This window comes from Gymnoscopelus braueri (genome assembly GCF_963280865.1).
Source record: "Gymnoscopelus braueri genome assembly, chromosome: 18".
Lineage (NCBI taxonomy): Eukaryota > Metazoa > Chordata > Actinopteri > Myctophiformes > Myctophidae > Gymnoscopelus > Gymnoscopelus braueri.
The window spans coordinates 42,417,929-42,439,988 of NC_137618.1; the positions used below are offsets into that span (position 1 = coordinate 42,417,929).

Below are 22,060 nucleotides of genomic sequence, written 5' to 3' on the forward strand. Positions count from 1 at the left end.
AACACGTCAAAACAGTGTTTTCAGTGTTTACGCTAGATGGCGCTGTTTGCCAACCTATGAGTGATCCTATGACTTCCGGAGAAGAGTAGACCCGAAAATAACGTGATCACAACAAACCCAGATCTAATGTTAAAGGATTTAGAAAAATACAAATTTCTCTGCTTTCTTGTTTGTTTCTGCATTTTTGGCGAGAGCAAGCTATATTCAACAGCCAATAACTAAAGAACGGAGCGTCGCGGTGACACACTTTTTTCCCTGAAGGAAGCAAAGAAACCCCTCCGTCTTTTGCGACACTCTGTGTGCCGATCGTCCTGGAGCGAAAGATTCTGTGGCTCTTGAAAGGTTAGTAAAAATGCTCAAAATCACTGGTACTGGCTGCACACTGCCAGAAAAAAAACTCTGGTAGTGAATGAGTTAAAATAAACTAAACTAAAGCCCAGGTGTATGTGGTACGTTACGTCTGTTACCCGGTGGCTTTGGAGGCCAAGGCGGAGCTCCGGGAGAGGCGTGCGTTGACCTCGATGATGCGGTACTCCAGAGAGGCCGGGTGCAGGGCGTACTGGATGTTGCACTCGCCCACGATGCCCAGGTGGCGCACCACCTTGATGGCCGTCTCGCGCAGCATGTGGTACTCCTCGTTGGACAGCGTCTGGCTGGGCGCCACCACGATGGAGTCGCCTGGAGGCCGAGGAGGAGGGGGGGTCAGAGGGTAAAAAAACATGGATTTAGTGTAGCAACGTCTCTCTCGGTGTGGAAACCTCATATGTCACAAACTGTTACTTTCCAGGATTCAAATAAACAGCAGATCGGCAAGCAGATCGACAAGCTCAAAACTCTGCACTTTGCGCCGCTTTTTCAAGCTTGTCGATCTGATATTTTTGATGCTTTTGTGTGATGCTGTAGTTAGTATGATCAAGTAGGGCATTCATTTACAAAAAAGCAACGGAATTATGTGGAGTCTGATCTGGGGTTTTGTGAGATGTGCTTTTCGTACAGAAGAGGAGGGAGGAGAAGGGAGAAGAGAACGAAATCTGAGTGAATCCATTAAATTCAAATGAAGTGTGTGTGTGTGTATCTATGTGTGTGTGTGTGTGTGTACCAGTGTGTATGCCCAGAGGATCAAAGTTCTCCATGTTACAGACAGTGACACAGTTGTCAGCGATGTCCCGGACCACCTCATACTCCACCTCCTTCCATCCCAATAGAGACTTCTCCACCAGGATCTGACTGCTCATGGCCAGCGCCTACATGAACGAACACACACACACACACACACATTATGACAGGGAAAGTATCTGTGTCATTTTTAGATTTCTTTGGCTATTCAAAAATAGCAGAACAACAAGCTCATAGCGCGGCCACGCTATGAGCTTGTAGATCTGCTATTTTTGGAAAAGTCTTGGAAAATGTGTGCAAATATTTCAATATATACTGTATCATTTTGGGGGTCCTTGACATGGAAAAGTTGGAGCACTACTGATATAGCAACATTTAGAAAACATTTTTAGATATGTATTTGGCTGCGGACCCCCATCTCAACATTTATAGTTCCAGGGACCCCCAGAAGCAAAGATTTTAGTTACAAATTTTCGCTTTAAAAAAATATGAATTCAAAGATTTGCACAAATTTTCAAGATTTTTCAAAAATAGCAGATCTACATGCTCATAGCGCGGCACTTGGTGCCGCACTATGAGCTTGTATATCTGCTATTTTTGAATAGCCAGAGACATCTTAAAATGACACAGATGCGTTCCGGGATTGAATGGGCAAATGAAACGACCGTCTATTGTATCTTTCTATGCCTGGCATAACAAAAAGGAACAGTATCTATTTGACCAGAAGCTCCATTACTGTAGATCTGGGTTTTAATTATTTGATGTGGACTTGATCAGTTTGACAGCTTCAGAAAGTGGGGCACTGGGCAAGACAAAACCAATCCCTCTCTGTATTTTAGAGATGATTCAACACAGAATTCTAAATCTTTTTTTCAGTACAAATCTTTCCAACACAGTAGTGGTTCTCAACCTTTTTCTGGATCAAGGCCTACTTTAAAATTGTGTAAGCGTTCACAGGCCCGCCCATCGGACGGCTTAAAGAAATAGTTCACCCAAAAAATTACTTCTTTTCTATCCATTACACACCCCATGAAGCATTGAATTCATGGAGATTTATTCGTTTTTGTCGCATTCCTAAACCAATTATTTGATGACTAGGTGTATTTCCGGTAGGAGACTCACAGTCTCTTTGAGTCTCCTACCGGATACATTAGCATCTTTCCGCCGGTAATCAAATTATTGGCTTAGGAATGTGACAAAAACAAAATAATCTAATCAATAATGAATTCAATGCTTCATGGGGTGTGGAATTGATAGAAAATATGAGTTTTTTGGGGTGAACTACTCCTTTAACTCATTGGCCGCCATTATCGCATTAACGCGATCTAATAAATAGCGCGCTTGGCCGCCAGGATCGCGTTAATGCGATCTATGGTCTTTATTGATCTTTATGCTCTGATCACGCTATTCTGTTATGAATCAGGCTAAGTTTCGGGTTCCACTTACTTCAACCACCACTGCATCCGGTTCCATGACTTGGGTTCCGTTTTCGGTTTTACATTTTTCCCCCCAGTCATTTTCGACCATAATAGGGAAACAAACTGTTTTTCACACGCTATGAAAAACGATCGGAGACCTCCCCTCCTATAATCTATGGTCTGGGTGACGAACAGTCATCCCCGTTGTGTAACACAAAGTAATTTTCGCCGATAACAGAATCTGAGACATTTCACTTCCGGTTCATGTGTTTCACTGTGTGAGTGGGTCTGGGAGGGGGCGAGTGTGATCGAGAGGCGATCAAGCTTGGTATGTGCTGCACTCTAGTGGTGGAACGATCAAAATGATTCAAGTGTCAAGTTAGACTTTCTATATGTGAATTAAATAACAAAATAACGAAACAAAAAAACACGAAAATCGCTGGCAAGGGCTGCTATGAACGAGGTTTTAACTCTGGCAGTCAATGAGTTAACACAAGGCAGCCTTCAGAGGAAAAACAACGATAAACGTCTATAGGCTATAGTCGATTGTGTCACGCCACGGCATCGATGCAGAATCGTGTACGGCCGCATTGCGATGCATTTTTACAATCGATTATTTTCCACACCTCTAATTATAAGTACTGAATTAGTTCACAATGTAGCAGGGTAAAGTATGCGACCCGCGGACGCAGGGATGGTTGGTTTAATGCGTCCTTTCTTACAAATATGCGTCAGAGACGCAAGGACCTTTCTTCTAAAGTGTAGCCACACTTTAGGACGCTTTCGGCTGGCCATGCGAGTTTGTTTTCTATCTCCATCAGTCAAGTGTGTCTAATTTCCGCTCGCTCGTTTTCTGTCAAGATGCGTTCAAGAGTACCGAAATTTGGTACCGTTTGTTTTTTAGTGAACCGGTACTCGGTAGTACCAACATAATTCGTTCGGTACCACTACAAGTATCGAATTCAGAGTACTCAACCCTAGCGATTATGTGATAATTGCTAAAGGTGTGTACATGTTCCCCACCTTGCGAGCGGTGTCCTCTAGTTTGTCCTTGTTGGCGCACAGGCCAGAGCCCAGGCCTCCCAGGGCGTAGGCTGAGCGCAGCATCACAGGGTAGCCGATGGTCTCCGCTGCCTTCAGGGCATCTGACACCTGGAGGGAAAAAACACAAATTACAGCCATTCATCTTTTGTTTTGTTGTGGGCTAACAGTCTCAACTGACTACAGGTCTCCTTTAGAAAGAAACAATTCATAGCTAAGAGATAAAGACTATAGTAAATAAATAAAGTAGGGATGGGCAGTTAACCAAAAATATATCGAAAAAACAACTTTTAGAACCTCTCTAACCGACTTAATCTTGATCATGTAGGTTAATCAGTTCATCGAGAAGCTGTTTTTTCCCCCTCCTTCTTATATAATCAACGAATCGACACAAAAAAAGCTCTTCCGCTGAGCTTCTAATGCATTATGACCAGCCCTTATAATACTTCATAAACCTTGTTATAAGTTGTTAAGCATAATTATAAACATTTATAATGAGTGTTATGTGCAACAGACCTTGTGAGAATCGAGACAAAACTTTTAAATAATCGTGACATTGATTTGAAATCATATCGCAGAGCCCTAAAACTTTAAAAAGAGGCCAGTATATCAGATTTTGGACCGTACCGATTTGACAGCAAAGCTGGGAGCGATCTTCTCATTAATCTCCATTAGTTTCTCAGCAAACAGCTGTCTGTCCTCGGTGGCCATGATGGATTCCACGGGGGTCCCAAGCACCTTGACCCCGTACTTCTGCAGGACGCCGCTCTGAAACAGCTCAACCCCTGGACACAGAACAAGTACACACACAGGGAGGTGAGGAACAAGACACCCACATACGGTACTGGAAGATAGGGCTGCAACTATCCATTTTGTACCCCTCCTGCTGCTGAAATTTCAAAGTGCAGCCAAAAGCTACTGGCACCCAGTCAAACACAGAATAGATTTCAAAATACTGATTACCATCTACAAGGCCTTCAACAAACAGGCTCCCCGCTACCTCTCTGAACTCCTCAAACGCCACGCCGCTTCTCGCTCCCGTCTGATGTTGCCAACCTCCTGGACATCCCCAAAACAAAGAAACGCAACCTCGGCCTGTTCAAAGCCTACCTCAAAACCTACCTTTTCAGACTCGCTTTCCCCGCATAATTCAAATCCCCCTTTCTACCTTTACATTTTTATGTTTTTCTTTGCTTAGTTTTTAGCCTTTTAACTAGTTATTCTCTTAATTAATTTGTTTCTTGTATTTGTTCGGTTGTGTCTTGGTACTCAAAGCGACTTTGAGTACCAAGAAAAGCGCTATATAAAATATATTATTATTATTAAAAGCGAGAGAGGGTGGTGGTCAGATTTCAATTGGGGCCACTGGGTTTGTAAAAAATGAGCACGACTACTAGGAGTGTTCTAGAGTGTTTTATGTATTGTTGCAATGCCTATGTTGTAATGTTTTGTTTGTCTCAAACCAAGGACCACAATAGAAATAAGTCACTGACTTTGTGTTTTTATCCTTGATGTTTTTTGAGAAGCATTGATGAATCAAATCAAAGACTACATTGATATCTTCCTTATTAGGCAGCGCTCGCTTGCGACGCTATGTGTGAATACATTTAAAAACATTGGAATATTTTGGAAACATTTTAACAACACAAATCTTGTACTGTACTGTGGACAAAATCTTTTCTGATAGGGGTCCGTGGCCACGTGCTGTACATTCATTTCCATAATAGTTAGTTTGAGACCCACTGCCCTAAGTCAGTGATTCTCAACCTGTGGGTCGGGACCCCACATAATTTTGGGGGGGTCCCCAGAATAAAGTGACAATAAAGTGACAATTTAAGGACTATTGAATGCCTTTTTAATACCTAAAAAAAGAAAAGAGACCATTACTGCATCAAAAGTAATCAACAAACTATACCATAATAACTGGCCAACATTTGCCAAACTGTCAAATATTAAAGAGGCAAAAATTGTGACAATAGCTGATATACAAGCTCTCAACGGCTCGCAATGCAGAGCTTGTAGATCAGCTATTTTCACAATATTAATGTGTGGAACCGAATCAAACTAAATGTAATGCCTCAACTCCTACAATCCAAGTGCTTGTCAGGGTGCGGTGGTCCCCAGTTCAAATATGATTATTTTGGGGGGGTCACAGCCTGAAAAGGTTGAGAACCACTGCCCTATGTGACAAGTTGGGAGTGAGAACATGTTGGTAAAAACTTATACTGACTTACTCATGGCCACAAATGCCACATTCTCTCGACACACGAACAGGTGAAACCCCCGTCCTCCTCACCACAGTTGAGTGCGGTCTGCCCCCCCATGGAGAGCAGGATGCCGTCCGGACGCTCCGTCTTGATGACCTCGGTGACGAACTGCGGCGTGACGGGCAGGAAGTAGACGGAGTCGGCCTGCTTGGTGCCCACCTCGTTGGTCTGCACCGAGGCGATGTTGGGGTTCATCAGCACCGTCTGCACGTTCTCCTCCTGCAAAAGTTTACAATTTAGGTAGGATTTGACTTTTTACAGGGACCAGTTCCAAATCGCAGCCACCTCCTGTAAGTGCTCTTTTAGAGCGGTTTTGAAGGAGAGTAAGGATTCACATGTTTTTATGACTGTTGGTTGGCATTCCATATTTTGGTGGCATAGCAGTAGAACAAATTCAACCGAGCATCTGTTTAAATAACATGCTATTTAAATTCTTATTAATCTTAATTAATCTTAATCTTATTTAACACTGTGGTTAAGAAAGACCGGCCTAAAACAAGCCCATCTGGCATCGGTCGGGCTCTAAAATAAACACTGAACAAAGACATTGCAGAGAGACCTTAATTTCCCCCTCACCTTCAGGGCTTTGACAGCCTGAGATCCAGAGTAGTCAAACTCTCCAGCCTGGCCGATGGACAGGCCTCCAGATCCCAGCACTAGCACTTTAGACACCTACACCCCAGGCACACACACGCACACACACACACGCATATAACAAACCTCGCTGATGCACCTACATAGGGCTGCAACTGCAACTGCAACTATCGGTTATTTTCTTAGCGATTACTTTCTCGATTCATTGAGAAGCACATTCTTGGGATAATTTGTTTCGTTTTTAATATATTGACAAAATTGATTTGTATGAAAATAGCTGATCTACATGCTCGCGACACATTGTGAGCATGTAGACCAGCTATTTTTGCTATTTTTTTAATCTTTTGAGGAAAAAAATAAGATACATTTAAAAAAACGATTCCCCCAAATTGATTATTTTGATTAAAATCTATTATTCTTTATAATCGAGTGAATTGATAAGTTCTACTAACTATTGCAGGCCTACACATACAGCCACAAGAGCACTTTCAGTGATTTAGTGTCCATTGGAGTGTCGTCCTACAGTATGAGTGGGTAAACGGACCACTGTGACCCACCTGAGCTCTGGGAGGAATGTCAGGCTTCTTGGGCATGACTGACACTATGTTGACATCCTTGCCCTCCTTGCTCATCCGGATCAGAGACAGGAAGGCATCAAAGAGGAACTGCGGGAAACAAAAAATAAAGTTCTATTCAAAAGTTTCCAAGCATTTTAGATATTTTGCTAAACATTTCAAAAATTACATATGTACAAACTCGCAGCGCGGCACAAAGTGACTCGCTGTGAGCTTGTGGATCTACAAGCTACAAGCTCGAGCTTGTGGATCTACTACTTTTGAAACTTTTGTGCAACAAAAAGTTTGAATTGGGGAGATAAGAGGTTTCTGCCCGACAGCGACGATATATGAAGAAATAAAAGATGATGCATTCCTGAGTTGCACCATTGCACCGAGTAGGATTATAAGGCATTATAGACATGGGATGTATAGCAAAGGGTTACCAGCTGTTTTTATTGAATCCAATGAAAAAAACAACAAAACAACAACGTTCATACTGCCTAGGGAGCTTTTAAGAAAGCTATCCGTGATCAGAAGTTATTTTCTGTAAGACCGTACTCTCGTGCATTGGGAAAAGACAGAAATTCGACAAGCTAAAACATTGAGTGTTGTGAGCTTTAGTTCTGCTGTTTCCGGAGCGTGACACAGTGCGCAACAAAGTAAATCGTCTCTGTCGGGTGGAAACCTCATATGTCCAAAACTGTTACTTTTCAGGATTCAAATTCAAAAATATCAAAAGTAACAGATCCACAAGCTCCGCTTCGCACCGCGTTTCGAGCTTGTCGATCTGTTACTTTTGATGCTTTTGTTTGACGCTGTAGTATGATCAAGTAGGGCTTCGTTAATTTACGAAAAAACACAAAAAGTTTAAATATGGAGATAAGAGGTTTCTGCCGACACCAACGATATTATCAAGCCCGGCTTAAGATCAATACGTAGCTTAGAAGGGCTTCATACTGACAGATAGTTGGATGTGTGTGTGTGTGTGTGTGTGTGTGTGTGTGTGTGTGTGTGTGTGTGTGTGTGTGTGTGTGTGTGTGTGTGTGTGTGTGTGTGTGAGTGGTCTGAAGAAGTTCCCTACTTCACCTCTGTGTCTGTGGGACCTCCTTTAGCCTCAGGGTGGAACTGGGCAGTGAATATCGGCTTACTGCTGTGCATTATGCCCTGTAACAACACAAAGAAAATCAATAAGAAGGAACACTTCCAAATTTAAAGAAAAGAAAAACACAATGCTATTAGAAAACGTTCATTTGTGTCTTTATCACAATGATTACTATAAGGGTTGCATTTTTTTTATTTTCATACAAATTGAATTGGGGGGGGGGGGGTAAAAAAATAATAAAGATCTTCAAAAATCTACAAAAATAGCAGGAAATCTACAAGCTCAGCACTGTGACCTTGTAGATCGGCTATTGTTGCACAACACTGTTGTACAACGAAGTATAAAACAGGGCTTCAGTGGTTAATCAGACTCATTGATTTAGTCGATCATAAAAGAATCTGTTTAAAAAAAAGCACTTGAAGATTATTCTAATTCCACAATAAAGTGTTGACTTTCACACCTACAATCTTTCTGTAAATTGGCTTATGAACACACAGAGGGCTCATTAAATCAGTAGTTCTCAAACTTGTGTGTTTGGCCACGGACTCCCATCTGAGACTACCATGTTTCAAAAATATTTATTTTTTTCAAGATGTTTTGAAAATTCCAGATGTATATGGGGTTAAAGTGGTGAAACTGATTGTGACTCCATATCAACACATTTTGCTGGGGACCCCATGGAAACCCCTGAAGGACCCTAAGGGAGGTCCCCGGACCCCACTTTGAGAAACAGAGCATTAAATCAACCAACCTCATTGGTGCCGTCGTTGGCGTTGACGAACAGCGGGCTCCAGCCCGGCGGCAGAGACGTGCTGTCGATGCCGTAGCCGTGGTTTTGTGCCGTGATGAAAGCCTGGCCCGTCATCACGTTCAGCACCGGCTGGTTCTGACCTCTGGAGAGGAGAGATTCACACACACTTTACTATGTGATATAAATCGATTCACTTAAGTATCGCGATTTTTTATGACAAGATTTTTTTAAATCATTTTTGTTGTGTGTGCATATTCTCTGATGACGTGAAATAAGTTACCGCTTTCATCCAGCAGATGGCGGTGTGTAATTTAAATGTGGCATGTTGTACCACTGGCACTCTGTATGTTGCTGATCTCACAAAGGCTGACTGACATAATCTGGCTGCATTGTTTTGGGAAATATGACTGAAATATGACTCATGAGATACAGTCTCTAGAAGTGCATGATTCAGGTTTTCCCACGTTTCCCATGGTTTAAATTGTTTAGAATTTTGTAAAATGTTCTAGTGAAAAAAAAAAGCTAAATAAATAAATAAATACATGTGATATCGAATTGCAATAATCATAGAATCGCAATATATATTGAATTGGCACCCAGGTATCATGATGGTATCGAATGGGGATATAAGTGAATCGACATACAGAATGGTAAGACGGACAGGATCGATTTGTATTGATCCCTGTGCATAAATTCAGGGTCACAGCAACAGTGCTGTAGGTGTAAATCATAGGACAGAGATAGAAATGTAATTTATATTTATTTATTTATTTTATGTAGTGAGATAAAACTGAAGTAAGAAGAAAATAAAAACAGAAGAGACTTCATATACAGTATAGTTCATTGGTACAGTATGTACAGCGTACCTGTTGCCCATGGGCAGTTTGTAAGACTTGGCTCCTGCAGCCAGAGCAGTGATCTGGTTTCCCATACAGATGCCAAACACAGGCTGGGGACGCTCACTCTCCAGCACCTACACAACACACCCACACCCACACAAAGTTGGGTAGGGTAGTGCAAAGCTGATCTACAAGCTCACAACAACCGGGGTGTGTTCCAGTACCTTGTACTGTTTGGGTGTGTTCCAGTACCTTGTATTGTTTGAGTGTGTTCCAGTACCTTGTACTGTTTGGGTGTGTTCCAGTACCTTGTATTGTTTGAGTGTGTTCCAGTACCTTGTATCAGAGTCCTGCAACGGGCCGGGTACCCGAGGATACCCGACGGGTACCCGCGTTTGACGGGTAAAAACAGGTGAAAATTTTACTTTGATAAGATCACGGGTACGGGGACGGGCGGTACTGAACTAATCGCGGGCGGGTATCATTTTATTGTGAAAATCAGAGAGCACCGTTTCCGCCCAAACAACGTCACTTGTGTAACTTAACACAGCACAACCGCATGGAGCATGCTGGTCAGTTATCTTAACTCACAAAAACACATTGAACATCCTGTTAAACCTTCAAATTAAAACCATATGATGACGTAAACAACGACACATGTGTGCTGCGTAGATGCGCGTTCGCGCGCGTGGCTTAAGCTCGCTCCTCCGTCTTCACTTGATTTCTGTACAAACCTGACCACTGTATGTAGCACTGTTGTTGAAGGCTGCTATCTTTTTCAACTCACTTTTCAATAGGATTTACATTTTACACGGGTAAACGGGCGGACAACGGGTCGTTTATTTGACGGGCGGGGCGGGTCTGGTTCGTATTTTGAAATAATCACGGGTGACGGGTCGGTCCACGGATTGACGGGCGGGGCGGGCGCGGGTTCTCAAAATTGGACCCGTGCAGGACTCTGCCTTGTATTGTTTGAGTGTGTTCCAGTACCTTGTATTGTTTGAGTGTGTTCCAGTACCTTGTATTGATTGAGTGTGTTCCAGTACCTTGTATTGTTTGAGTGTGTTCCAGTACCTTGTATTGTTTGAGTGTGTTCCAGTACCTTGTATTGATTGAGTGTGTTCCAGTACCTTGTATTGTTTGAGTGTGTTCCAGTACCTTGTATTGTTTGAGTGTGTTCCAGTACCTTGTATTGTTTGAGTGTGTTCCAGTACCTTGCGTACGTTGTCGACCAGAGTTTGAGCCAGAGCAGGGTTTCCTGGTCCGTTGGAGATGAAGAGTCCATCGTAGTCCAGACTGAGCAGGTCCTGATCCCACGGCACGAGGTGAACCTCAGCACCCCGCTACACAGTAGTACACACACACCAGAACACACACACACACACACACACACACACACACACACACACACACACACACACACACACACACACACACACACACACACACACACACACACACACACACACACACACACACACACACACACACACACACACACACACACACACACACACAATTCATTAAGTATTCAAATCCACACCAGTTTTTAGGAATAGGTTAGAATTAGGTAGGAATTGAAATTGGGATTATTATAGTGATTCTCAACCTTACTGTAACTAGGGAGCATTAACCCAGTGTGCTATATTTCATTATCTATTTTAACGGGTTCTTCTGTCCAGCACTTGAGATTAGATGTCTTTGGATGTGCTAGCTTTGCAAACATTTTGCCTTCTCTTCCCTTACCTTCACCAGCAGCCGGATGATGTTGTGTTTGATGCCACAGTCCACAGCCACCACTTTGATAGGGTTGCCTTTTCCAAACACTTTGGTTTCCTGGGGGGGAACAAACAAAAGCTCCATCATTTTAGTTGTTTTCAGAAAGAGAAAAGAACAGAGGAGGGAGAAGAGAGGGGGGAAAAAATCAAAGATATCTATATATAACTGTTTTACCCCTATTCTATGTTAATAATGGTGAGCAGCTCTTACCTTGGTAGAGACCTCAGCCACTAGGTTTTTTAGGTTGGGGTCAAACATCTCCACAGGCTGCCCGTCAAACTCAATCTTCCCCAACATTGTACCCTGGTGGGAGGAACAGAAAGCAGCCGTTCAAGTTCAACAAATGATCAGTCTTTTGGTCACCTCAGTCAATATATCGTTGTTGTCGGGCAGAAGCCTCTCATCTCCATATTTTAACTTTTTTCGTCAAATTAACAGCCTACTTGATCATACTACAGCGTTGCACAATAGCATCAAAAGTAGCAAATCCACACGCTTGAAATGAGCTTGTCGATCTGCTACTTTTGCCATTTTTGAATTTGAATCCTGGAAAGTAAAAATTTTGGACATATGAGGTAAACCCTATGCAGACGATATCTGCGGTCTACTTTAATATTAATATTTATATTTGATTATTATTTGAACAGATGTCACTAATTACAAAGCTATTTTAATGCATACTAATAGTACTGACGCTAATGTATTTACCCTGTCTCTGATCAGCTTGGTCAGCATTCTAGTGTCGACCCCGAAAAGTGCAGGAACCTTGAAATGAAAGGAAGATTACAAAATGAAAATGAACTCTGCCATATGCACCATTTCTGATATGAAATCAAGCATCATACTGTAGTAGGGGGCTGGGCGATATGACTTCAAATCAATATCCCAATTATTTTAAATCGATAATAAAAATATGTATTTGAATTGATACTAAGAAATTTAAACAATATACATTTTTGAAAATAAAACTGATTGATTAACCAAGATTAAGTAGGTTATTGGTTCTAAATATCGGTTTCAATAGATTTTTGTTAATCGCCCTGCATCATAATTAGTATAGTATGTTGGATCCCTACCTTCTCCTCATGGAGCCATTGACTCAGGGACTTGACTGAGTTCCAGTGGCTGTACTCAATGCTGTAGTCTTGTACCAGGAGACCAGACACCTACAAAAAACAAAACAAAAAACAAACATCATGTGGATCTCAGGATCCACATAAGAACGGCAAGGCTCCAGTGCGGATCTCTGACTGCATGTGGCCAGCCTGTTATATCAGTTTATACGTCATAGACGTATAGACTATATTCTAGAGACATAGAATGTAATATAATGTAAAGTATGACTCCAAATTTGGACACCGTTTCAGCCCCATTATGAAAAGTTTAATATTTCAAAAAGTATAAAATATTTAATGAAGGTGTGGCCTACTGCAGTGTGCACAAGAATTTAAGCGCTAAACGGTCTGGCAGTTTGCAAGATTAACTCTGCTGATATTTCTTGACCAGGAGTATCCATACTTTGACTCAAGTACTGGGGTTGAGTACGTTGTCCACCACTGCAAAAGGCCCCGTGCCCACTGGGCTTTTTTTTTCTCGGCTGAAAACGCCAAGGCGCTCGCCTAAAAGCGCTTTCAGGCGCCCGAGTTGAGAATATTTGAGCTCTCGGCAGAAAGGGGAAAGCGAAAGGTAAATGCCAGCGCAACGCCAAGCTGCTGGAGTTTCCAAAAACACGGCACTCTCGTTATAAACAATTAAAAACATGCGCTGCGCTCAGGAAAAAACATCTTGGTGGACATAGGGCCTCAGATGCTTTGGCTGCCAGGTAGCCTAGCGCCTGCCTCACCTGGATGCGGTCTGACTCCACATGCTTCCTCAGGCCCAGCTCATCCACCTCCTGGGTGTTGGGCACACCGTAGTTCCCCACAATGGGGTAGGTCAGGGTCAGGATCTGACCTCTATAGCTGGGGTCAGTTAGAGCCTCGGGATACCTGGAACATAACGGAACCATTCTACATTAATAATATAGATATCGTCTCTGTCGGGTGGAAAAACTGTCACTTTTCAGGATTCAAATTCAAAAACAGCTAAAGTAGCAGATCTAAAAGCTCAAAACGAGCTTGTGGATCTGCTACTTTTGGTGCTTTTGTGTGACGTTGAATTATGATCAAGTAGGGCGTTAATTTACGCAAAAACACACAAAGTTAGAATATGGATATAGGACGTTTCTGCCCGACAGCAACAATATATTTATTTAACAGCCGATCTACATGCTCACAATGCTTGTAGATCTACTATTTTCACTATTTTAGAAAAGAAAAGGTCTCAGGTTAGTACCACCTCCTGAGCAGGGCCCAAATTAGGTTCTGAGAACCTCATCTGAAACCGAGCCGTAGCGTAAGTGGAAAACAAATCCAGAACCTTTGAAATAAGTTACACGTAGGCAGGCACCTGTCCTTCTTACCCCACCAGGCCAGTGTTGAAGACAAGCTCCCCAGCTGTGGAGCCTTCATGCCCGAAGGAGAAGCCCTTCATCCGGGTACCATCCTCCAGGACAAGGTGGGCCGTCTGGGCCTGGGAGTGGAGAAAGACTAGACACATCAGAACATACCCTCCCAGTCAGGACAGAACATACATTCCAGTTAGGACAGACAAATACCTTCATTAAAGAGCCTCAGGTTAGGACTGGGCAATTCACCGAAAATATATTGAAACCGACATTTAGAACCAATAACCCACAAAATCTTGCTCGTGTAGGTTAATCAAATAAACGGGATGCAGGGTTTATATACAGTGTATATATATATATATATATATATATATATATATATATATATATATAGGCTATAAATATATATATTATATATATTTTTTTCTTTCCTTCTCTTTCTTTCTTTCTTATAGAGCAATGAATTGACATGAAACAATTTTAATAGATTTTTCTATAATCGACTAAATGTATTAGTCTGATTAACTACTTAAGCCTTGTATTATACTTAATATACTTATACATATTAGGTAACTTTGAGCCTAGAGTTTTTTTTTAAACTAATATATATATATATAATTTTTCCCTTTATCAGCCACTATATTAAGCTGGGGTGTTTTCCTGCAGAAAGACACATCCCTCTTGTTCCACTGTTTATGTTGATGCTTTGATCTCGCCGCAAAGCGGGCCGCTATGGGCTATAGTTCCAAACATTGGAACTAAGAAAGGCAGAGCATTTCCGCATTCCATTCTTACAATGGGAGTCAACGCTAGTGTCATAACTCTCTTATACGGCTCTGGGCCGGAGCTCTTAATTGATCCCTTTGAACATCGAAGGGGTTGTGCACTGAGGGCCTGTTTACACGACAACGGTCTCTACAGAAAACGGCAAAATAAAGTATCAGATGTGCCGTCCGTTTACACGGGAACGGTGTTTGTGGGGCTTGAATCCGCAACTAAGTGAAACCACCTTCCAGGGTGAAAATCTTGGACAACGCTCTGTGTCTCGTCTCCATGTACAGTAGATGGAGGAAATGGCAAAACGTGTGTCGTTGCCAGATGTTGTAAGAGAAGTAAGCAGCCAGTTCTATGAAAACAAGCCCCAAAGAGGCGAAAAGTAAATCGTGATAGGTAAAATTTTAAATACGGTTCATTTTAACACTTTTCTTTTTTTTTACTTTACTTGCGCGTCGGGCAACCTGAAAGCAAACTGAACCGAATGTTTTATTTACTCGCCACGGGCAGTCGGGCAACCGTGTATATTATATATATATATATATATATATATATATATATATATATATATATATATATATATATATATATATATATATATATATATATATATATATGTATATGTATATATATGTATATGTATATATATATATATATATATATATATATATATATATATATATATATATATATAGCAGATCTACAAAGCTCACTGTGAGCTTGTAGATCTGCTATTTTCACCATATATATTTATTAATTCAGATGGGGGTCTGCAAAGAAATACAATAATTTGAGATGCACATGTTTGAGGACTGTTAAACAATAATAAAAGCCCAAAAACCCGCAACACGCAACAACCAATATTTACAAGCAACTTTACAGGAAAAACAAGCCCAAAGTCGCTTATAATAAGCGGACATGGCAACCCACAGATCAGCTGCGTACACTACAGCGTTTTCTATCACTGGTGCGTCACCGTCTAAAGGCAAAATTAAAAGTGAGAACGGCGCTTTGACGTTTTCACTAGAGAGCGTTGTCGTCTAAACGTGGTCTGAGTTGACTGATGTACAAGCTTGCAGCGCTGTGAGCTTGTATATCTGCTATTTTTGAGAACCACTGTTCTAAACCACTGTTCTAAATCCTAAGATAATTTTTTTCTTTTTATAGCAAAAATCTAAAATTATTCAGATGCTTTCCCGTTTTTTTTTCTTCATCTTAGAAACATAGCAATTGTACGACCCTTCATGTCACAACCAGACACAGAAAAACTCATTAATGCATTGAACCAGTCGTTTAGACTGCTGCAATGCCCTGCTCACAGTTCTCCCACAGCAGGCCACAGACAGACTACAACTCTTACAAAGCAGTGGTGATTATAAACCAAAACCAAAGAAAGAGAACACATCACACCAGTCCCGTCCCATTGACTCGGGACCGGTCGCTCATACAATAGGTTGTTACTTCTGCTCACTGTCTATAAAGCACTCAACGGCCTAGGCCCTTCCTATACAGTATTACCGACTTCGTATTGCCCTACATTCTATCTAAAGCTCTGAGATCTTCCACATGCAGGTCTACTGAAAATAGGAGCGGCAGCATTCTCAATTATCTATGCACCAAAGTGTGTAACACACTCCCTGTGGAACTTAGGGAGGCCAACTCCACTGAAATGTTTACACAACAGCTAAAGCCTCACATCTTTAGGCTAGCTTTCTCTTGGCACATTATATGGTTCCTCACAACTCAATAAAATGTTTCTTTATCTGCTGTAAGGCCTCAACATGTTCCATGGAAGCTGAATGTTCTCTCACCACTGTGTTTTATGATGGGATTTTGTCTTATTATCATTTTAATTGTATGCCCGTCTTTCTATGCCTCATGTTTTATGTTGTGTTTTTACCTGGTGTGTGTTTGCCATTTTAATTGTATGCCCAATTGAATTTACAATTACTATACATGTAGGCATTTAGCAGAGGCTCTTATCCAGAGTGCCTTACAATAATCAAGGTAATCACATATACTGTACATAGAATGCAGAGAGACAGTGTAGTGCCTCAGGTAAACCAAGAACCTAGCGTCTGTTTAAATTATCCAAATTACATTCAAGAAAAACACCCCAAGTAACAAAAACATGTGAACGAATGACCTAGGTATGTCTGCATGGTAGTCGCTAGCATCAGTCGAGCAGAAGGCTGGCAGGAAGGGCTAAGGGGGTGAGGTGGAATCTGAAGAGGTGAGTCTTCAGATTACGGCGGAGAATTGGGAGTGAGTCTGATGTTCTGACTACAAGGGGAGTTTGTACCACAGTTTGGGAGCCAGAAGAGAGAAGAGTCTGGGATGTGTGGAGCGTCCCGGGTCTTTTTGTTCTAACTCATTGGTTCTCAAAGTGGGATCCAGCGACTCTCAGGGTTCCTTAAGGGGGTTCTAAATTGACCCTTGCAAGTCTGTAACTCTGACAGTATACAAATTAAACCAAATAGACCCGCTAGGGGGTCCTTGAAATTTAAAGGTTTGAGAAACACTGTTCTGACTGATTGACCATGATTGACTGACTAGCCTGACGAGACCGACTTCCATCCATTTTAATTTTTAAGCTACTTGAACACGTTCTTGCCTGTGAAGCACTTGAAAGGTGCAAAACCATTAAAAAAAATATATATATATATATATATATATTATTAATATTAAGTCATCTCGCCCAGCCCTACCCCAGATGTCATGCTCAGAGGGAAAGCTATTGTGTTGTGAATGACAGTTCTGTTCCTGGCATGATGTGCCTGGGAGGACAATTGGGGAAAAGGGTGGGAGACAGCAAAGCATTATGACATTATAACAGCAAACGCGGATCTGTCACTCTGGCATGACTATGAGTATGAGCTTTCAGGGACAGATTAAGAAGCCCCTAGGTGAATTAGATTTTAGGGCAGTGGTGGGGTCCGGGGACCCCCAGAGGTCCTTGAGGGGGTTCCAGGGGGTCCCCAGCTAGGTTTGTTAAAGGTTTAGTATGTAGCTTTGCCCTGTGTTTTCACCTAACCTTTGCCCCAAAAAACGTCTCGTCAACCAAAAACAACAGTGAAAACACCAAAATACAGCGAAGCAAAGTTTCATAATGCCTTTGAGCATCAAAGCAGTTTAACCTTTTAAACCTATATACATCAGCTATTTTCAAAAACAACTTGAAACATTTGGAATATTTTTTTAACATTTCAACAATACATATCTTGTATTATGGGTAGTTTCTGGCACAAAATATTTTCAGATGCGGGTCCGCAGAAAAATATTGCATATTCATTTGGGGGTCCTTGACGCAATACATTTTGAGAACCCCTGTTTTAGGGACCCCCCTCCCTGACCCCATGCTACCCAGAACTGGCAGTCAAGTGGGCACACATAAACACTCCTGGAGTTGTAAGGCATGTGTGGGTCAAGAATGTATACATAAATGTCCACAGGTGCTTTCTTCAAACACAAATCCTGTGCCACAAAATTTGTATCTTACATGATTAACAGTCTATAACGTACAGTATGTACATGAAGTTTTTTTTGCCTGTAAAAAATAGGAGGGCACTTGTACAGTAGGGTGAGAGGTCCACATATTATGTGGACCTCTCACCCAACAGTACAAATATGATTTGAGCATTAATCTATATTTAAATACCTATTTAATGTAAATATACGTACATTATTTTAAATTGAAAGGAGCACTTCACCTATTTTCAACATTATAATTGATCAGTACTTAAACAGGCATGTGCCGTGTATAAAACTTTACATGGTAAATGGCCGTCAGTACAAGGGCCGTCACCAGAAGGGATTGTGAGGTGCAGTCTAGACGCAATAGCCTCGTAAAGTTTGAAAATGTGTGAAGTGGTCCTTTAAGTCAGGAGTCTTCAAACGTTTTTCAGCCCAAGGACCCCTTATAGCTGAGAGAGAGACGAAGCAAGGACCCCCACTACATTGCATACAATTGTGTTGCAGATTAAACATTTTTACATAGATTTCATAGATAGCTTCATTGACTATCATCAGTGCTGTGTAAATTGTTGTTTTTTGTTCATTCCAGACATTTAACCACTTAAACCTTCAATACTTGGCACTTGATTTGCTTCTTTTTCTCCAACACCAAACCTCTTTGCCGAAAATAGCCTGCGAGGCGTTGTGAGCTTGTAGATTAGACTATTTTCCGCTAATGTTCCTCAGAATAGAGATGCTAGGGTTCAATTAATGTTAAAAAATCCTATCACAAAGATTTGGCGGACCCCCTGGAGTAACTCTGAGGACCCCCTAGGGGTCCCAGACCCCCTGTTGAGGACCCCTGCTTTAAGTAAATTGACGATGTGCCTTGGCCCAGGGGCCGCTGGTATTAAAGGGCCTCTGGCTGGGCACTGGCCTTGGTCCATAACCCATTCATTGAGCCATCATATGCCACACCAGACAAAGTCAGGTGTTGTCTCTGTATCAAACATGATGCAATGTGTGTAAAGAGGAATGCAAAGGACCCAGTACTGTCGCTCCTGAATGGCAGGTCTAAGAGTCTACCAAGTGAACTAGACTAAAGGACTAAAAGACTTTTGTGCAGCTTCCTTCCTTTTGAGCAGACGTGGACAGCCTATATGCCAATGGTTCTCAAAGTGTTGGTCTGGGGACCCCCAGGGGTCCTTGAGGGGGTTCCAGGGGGTCCCCGGGAAAATTATTGATAGTTAGGAAGTAAGAACTTTAGGAAGGAACCAAATGGACCCCTACAGGTGTGTAACTCTGAGAGTGTACGAATGGAACCAAATGGACCCCCACAGGTCCATTTGGTTCCATTTGTACACTCTCTGAGTTATGGGGGTTTGTGGCATAATGCATAGGATACCAAAATACCCTTCAACTTCTTTTGTCTATGTGCACAATGACTGGCTAGCCACAGACCAAAGTGGTGGGTCCTTGAAATTATAAGGTTTGAGAACCACTGGCCACATCTGCAGTAGAGACACCACTGCTGGCTGCTGCCATTTAACAACCCCCCCCCCCCCCCCCCCTGACGCAACAACACGTTGCCTATAGCCTATACGTCTGTGTGGAGCAAGCAACAGGAGACAAGTTTGTTTTGAACTAGCCATGGATCACACGACGATCGTCTTTCACGACCGTCATGGATAAACTTCAACCTGGTGTTTGCACTTTCTCCATTTACAGCCCGTAGATCTACATAAACGTTCATATTTCAAATATAAAGTGCTTACCCAATGGCCATGGATGTTAAAATACTGTACGGGCCCTCAAAAGTACCCCTATGTTCCGTATTGTTCAATAAAAAGCATTTTAATCCGATTGGTGGACATTTTCTCAGAGTTATAATGTATCAGAGTGCAATACACCTCCCAACCGATAGGGTCACGTAGTTGAAAGCACATGGAGGAAATACGGAGAAATGGCCACCGATCGGATTAAAATGCTTTTTATTTAACAATACGGAAGATACGGGTACTCCTAAGCACCCGTACATAATTCTAACATCCATGGCCATGGGCTAAGCACTTTATATTTGGAATATGAACGTTTATGTAGATGTACGGACCAAAAGGGGAGAAAATGCAAACACCAGGTTGAAGTTCACTCATGACATGACAGGCTAGTTTTCAACCAACTATAACAGATTAAAGCATTTCAAAGTTTTGTACTGTCAGTCTGTCATTAAATACCTTTACGCTGAACAGTCTAGCAGAAGGTCTTCGCCAGGCGGTCCCAGCAGCAGCAGCAGCTCCATTCCCCAGGAGACATGCTCTCCTCACAGACCTCACAACGCTGCAAGCTGAGAGAATCTTGGTCATAGTTAGTAGTCCTGGTGAAGTTGACCTTTAATAAATGTTTCTTTTTTATGCCAGGGGTTGAGTTGGCTGCCCGACTAGAGCAAGCTGGCGTCGTTGTTAGTTTTCCTCCCAAACGAGTCGTCAAATTGCTGCATAAACTGTGTTTGTTATTTTTTTTGTCTGATGAATGAATTGGGGTTGTTGGAGCTACAGGGCTGCTCCGCGTGTATGACTGTGTGTACACAGCGTGTGTACACCAAATCAGATGGACGTGGGAAGGAGGGTCAGCGGAGACCAGACTGAGTGGCTGACAGGAAGTTGTTTTTCTCATCGGTTTTGTGGCGCATCTGGTTTGGATTGGTTGGGTCGCCCGCAGCTTTTTGTCAAAGAACTGATTCATGTTTTTTATTAGGACATTCGAATGCACATTCGAATTGTTTGTTCGTTTTATTTTTATTCTATTCTATTCTATTCTATTCTATTCTATTCTATTCTATTTTATTTTATTTTATTTTATTTTATTTTATTTTATTTTATTTTATTTTATTTTATTTTATTTTAATATCCAGGCAAGTCATAAAAAAAATGATCCTAGTTTACAATAAACTGGCAAGTGTCAAAATGGGTCTCCTGGCTGGTGCAACAAGAATGGCCAAGTTCCATGAACTTTGTGGCTTTCAAATAAGTCTCTGAAAGAGGTGTATAGGCTATCAAGTTACTTAAGTTTACTTTTTTACCTCATACATGGAGGTAGTCAAAATAAATTGAAACATGGCACAGTCCCTATGCCTATATAGCAAACTTTTTTTTCTCTTTACTTTTTGTGAGTGAAGTGCTCATTAGGGTCTTTTTCCTTTGTGACTGAGTGAGAGCCTGGAGCAGTCGCAGCCAGTGACAGACAGTGTGACAATGGAGAGAGGCTCCATGGCAGTGGGATTAGAGCTGGTGGCTGTTGTATTTGCTGACGGTGGCAGGACTGTGTCTCTCTCAGTGGAGAGGAGACTAGGCTGTAATGTGACTGGCTGCTGCCACTCTGCTGGGTTCAGCAGTCTGAACGCACCGGCTGTGACCTGCCGGGGTCACATCAGGAAATACCTCTCTACACCACACTACAATTGACTTGGAACCATAAGCCAGCCAGCCAGCCCCCCCCCCCATTGTCTGTGACCTGAACAAACCTTTGATACCATGACTTGTGGCAGAAAGTGTGGAGGATGCAGCCCACTGGATTTTTAGCTTTTCGTTTGATACAGAATTGACATTCATCTGCTTGGCCAGTAAATACTTTACTCTCATCTGCGTAAGCAGCACATAGGCCTACTGATGCACTTGAACGCCATGAGCATCAACTGCTTTACCCCATTAAGACCTGAGGCCGATTCTACAAATCCCTTCTAAATCTATAGTTCTCAAACCTTTTTTGTGCCAAAGACCACCAAATTGATATATATTTGGCCGCGGACCCCAATCTGAAAATGTTTTGTGCCAGGGACCCCCAGAAGAGAAGATTTGTGTTAAAACAAAGAAATTATTCAAACACTTTCAATATTTTGCAAAAATAGCAGATGTACAAGCTCGCAT

At 41.9% G+C, this 22,060-nt stretch overlaps 1 protein-coding gene across 1 annotated transcript in view; it reads right to left on the reverse strand.

The window, feature by feature from the left end:
• Positions 1–20,500, reverse strand: part of cps1 (carbamoyl-phosphate synthase 1, mitochondrial) — a gene marked incomplete at its 5' end in the record, with an annotated part of 88,337 nt that extends 67,837 nt beyond the window's left edge. The window contains 18 exons of the mRNA XM_080412246.1: positions 468–678; positions 1,100–1,244; positions 3,558–3,686; positions 4,203–4,360; positions 5,872–6,061; positions 6,419–6,514; positions 6,994–7,101; positions 8,080–8,157; positions 8,847–8,988; positions 9,713–9,819; positions 10,900–11,028; positions 11,432–11,521; positions 11,675–11,767; positions 12,173–12,229; positions 12,541–12,630; positions 13,308–13,452; positions 13,926–14,035; positions 20,372–20,500. Coding sequence (XP_080268372.1) covers positions 468–678; positions 1,100–1,244; positions 3,558–3,686; positions 4,203–4,360; positions 5,872–6,061; positions 6,419–6,514; positions 6,994–7,101; positions 8,080–8,157; positions 8,847–8,988; positions 9,713–9,819; positions 10,900–11,028; positions 11,432–11,521; positions 11,675–11,767; positions 12,173–12,229; positions 12,541–12,630; positions 13,308–13,452; positions 13,926–14,035; positions 20,372–20,500 — 2,207 coding nt within the window. The remainder of the gene's footprint in view (positions 1–467; positions 679–1,099; positions 1,245–3,557; positions 3,687–4,202; positions 4,361–5,871; positions 6,062–6,418; positions 6,515–6,993; positions 7,102–8,079; positions 8,158–8,846; positions 8,989–9,712; positions 9,820–10,899; positions 11,029–11,431; positions 11,522–11,674; positions 11,768–12,172; positions 12,230–12,540; positions 12,631–13,307; positions 13,453–13,925; positions 14,036–20,371) is intronic.
• Positions 20,501–22,060: the final 1,560 nt, after the last annotated feature.